The sequence below is a fragment of the Sinocyclocheilus anshuiensis genome, unplaced genomic scaffold, assembly GCF_001515605.1.
Source record: "Sinocyclocheilus anshuiensis isolate Anshui unplaced genomic scaffold, SAMN03320099.WGS_v1.1 scaffold1662, whole genome shotgun sequence".
Taxonomy (NCBI): Eukaryota; Metazoa; Chordata; class Actinopteri; order Cypriniformes; family Cyprinidae; genus Sinocyclocheilus; species Sinocyclocheilus anshuiensis.
In genome coordinates this window covers 426,474-429,324 of record NW_015545835.1, presented here as the reverse complement: position 1 = coordinate 429,324, position 2,851 = coordinate 426,474, and the positions used below count along the sequence as shown (strand labels likewise).

At 38.0% G+C, this 2,851-nt stretch overlaps 1 protein-coding gene across 1 annotated transcript in view; it reads left to right on the top strand.

Moving 5' to 3' along the window:
* Positions 1 to 1,952: 1,952 nt before the first annotated feature.
* susd3 (sushi domain containing 3) overlaps positions 1,953 to 2,851 on the top strand; it is an 8,879-nt gene continuing 7,980 nt past the window's right edge. Inside the window, exon 1 of the mRNA XM_016499455.1 lies at positions 1,953 to 2,185. Within this exon, the coding sequence (XP_016354941.1) occupies positions 2,122 to 2,185 (64 nt within the window). The 5' untranslated portion in view covers positions 1,953 to 2,121. The remainder of the gene's footprint in view (positions 2,186 to 2,851) is intronic.

Genomic DNA, 2,851 nt, shown 5'->3' with positions numbered 1-2,851 from the left:
CACCTGCTTAATGAATACGTTATTGTAGGACGGCAGCAGTGGAATCACTCAAAACAGAATGAGATGAAATTGTTTTTAATTATGAATGCATCATTGTGTGTTGGACGAGTTAGGTTAAATGTAAATATTGCAAGAAATCCACTGTCGTTCACTGATGTTTGTGACAGCTGCAGGTGGCAAATTTATAAACAATTTTACATTGTGCCATTTTCATACATCTTGCTTCTAGAGCGTGTTTGATTTAGTTTACCCCAAAGTGTTAATTACTACATTAACTAACATGCAGGAACTAACATGTAATTAAGGTAGTGTTATTCATGCAGTAGTTCATATGACTCATGTCGTAGTTAAGTTAGTTCTTCATTAGTTCTTGATTAATACATATCTTAACTCATCATTAGTTCATAGTCAAGTAATTATTCATTCAGGTATTAGTACATGATAATTCATGTACTGTTATTGTAAAGTGTTACCTATTGTTGCAACACCGCCGCCACGACCAGTCTGACGGGGCTCATGCTTATAACAGTAGCTTGGTGGAGTAGACACATTTAGACCAATATAATCATTTTGTTTGAGCCAGGTTTCAGTCAAGCAGAGTACATCAATGTGCTCTGGGCGATGTGCTGCGAACCGTCTCGATTAGGCTCCTGAAGTCCTGCTTCAGAATCTCCGTCTGCCACAGCTTGATGTCGTTCAGCCCCGTGTGAAGCATGACAGCTCCGATGCTCTCGTCTCCCTTCAGGATTGTGGGTATCTGTTTAGAAACATTGAGAACACGAGCACCAGGAAAACAGTGAGTGTGCATCTTACGAAATCGATTAGGGAAATCAAAATCATGTCATAAAATATCAAAACTAGTGATAATAAGGCGCTCTGATTGTTTTTGTTGTAGAATACGATGGGGGATATGTTCACACATTATAGAAACGGAAATGATGGTGTATAAAATTGATTTTAAGATAAAAAAAAAAATAGGTGATAAAGAATTAACCTGACGGAGCTCCAAACTCAAACCACGTGGCAGCAACAAACAGGAAGTGACGCATGCACTTGTTCAAGCGCTCAGCTTGTCACGACTCTGCAGGCACCTGCAGTACTTCCTGCAGTAGTTCCTCTTTCTGAGCCTCTCCATCTGGCTTCAGGATGCTTTTAAACTCTCACGAACATCTACTTCAAACCCTTGCTCAACTTTCACTTCATTTTTCTACTTACTGAAACTCAATTTTTGCAAGACAACACCTAACTTCCTCTATAAGTCATCAACATTAAGATAAGGCCTTGAGACTAATCTACAATAATTCTTCTTTTGTTTTACAGTCATCAGAATCTGAGGCATGCCAATGGGCTATCTACAATTTATGTATTTTATAGACAATTGCAATTTCAAAACATCCTCAGAATGCATAGGCTAAATGAACACCAGTCCCAAGTGTGTTTAATTCAATATACACAGGCTATATATTCCATTTTAACATATCACAGTCTGATAACACAATTCCTAACCAAAATCTCTTAACTTTAGGCCAGTGCTTGAGCTGATCTAACTACTTGTAGGAGCTCTAATCTTTGGAGCGAGTTGATTAAAAAAATCACATTATGTCAGAATGTATATAATGAGGTATAAATGTAATTAAAAAAAAGATTTGGAATTTTTATATTGGCCGTTAAGACTACTGTCGCTGATCTAACTATTTGTAGGAGCTCTAATCTTTGGAGCGAGTTGATTAAAAAAATCACATTATGTCAGAATGTATATAATGAGGTATAAATGTAATAAAAAAAAAGATTTGGAATTTTTATATTGGCCGTTAAGACTACTGTCTTGTTATCTTTTTCTTCTTATTAATCTAGGCTTGTTGGGTCCTTCAGCGGTCATCTGGACCTGTAGCCACCACATATACAGCGACTTGATGAGTAACAGAGCACGCAGGTTAAGCCACTAAAACAGAGCGACAGCTTGGAGACAGCGTGTCCTCATCATAAATCCTAAACACTCGCTCCATACTGATCATACTGCCTGTCTGTCGCTCTCTCTGCGCATGCGCGGGTCCACCGGTTCGGCGAGACGAGGAGAAGCAGAAAGAGAAGTGAAGCGAAAGCGCTCGTGTCACAGTTTGAATGGCTTTCATCAGTGCATCTGAATCAGTGATGGGGGACTGGAGCCGCGTTCACAACCAGACAGGTAAATTCATCAGTACACTGTTTACTTAAACATATGGCTTTCTGAAATGTGTTGGTTTCTATAAGATTAAAGCTTTGAGTTGCTTTATAGCACAAGATTGCTCGGTGACACTTTACACAGATGCGTAAGATGTGTAGGTAATATGTTACATGCAAGTAGGCTACTATGGAAATAATAGTAAATTATGACTATTACATAATTACAAACTAACTTATAGGCCTAGTAAGTACATTTAAAGTAAGTTGTTAATTAATTTTAGTAAGTACTCATTTGTTTAATTACACTGAAACAGGGACACCTTAAAATAAAGTGATTGCTCTCTTAACATTCATGCCAGTTTTAATTTACAACATTGCCGATTGAGTTTGAATTCGTAATTAACAGTTAACATTACTGTTTGTACGTGGACCCGATGTAGCTGTTGTCGGACAAATATATTCTATATGTGCAATAGTCTATTCTTGATCACTGTGTGTAGGGGGAGAAAACTTTTCTTTAAATGCGGTTTTAATGAATTGCGTGTGTGTGTGTGTGTGTGTGAGAGAGAGAGAGAGAGTGCGCGTTTTTGTGACAAATGAGGACATAAATTTGTATGATGACAAAGGTATGACATAGGTATTACAAGGAGAAGGTGACTTTTCAGGACATTACCCCATGTCCCCACTT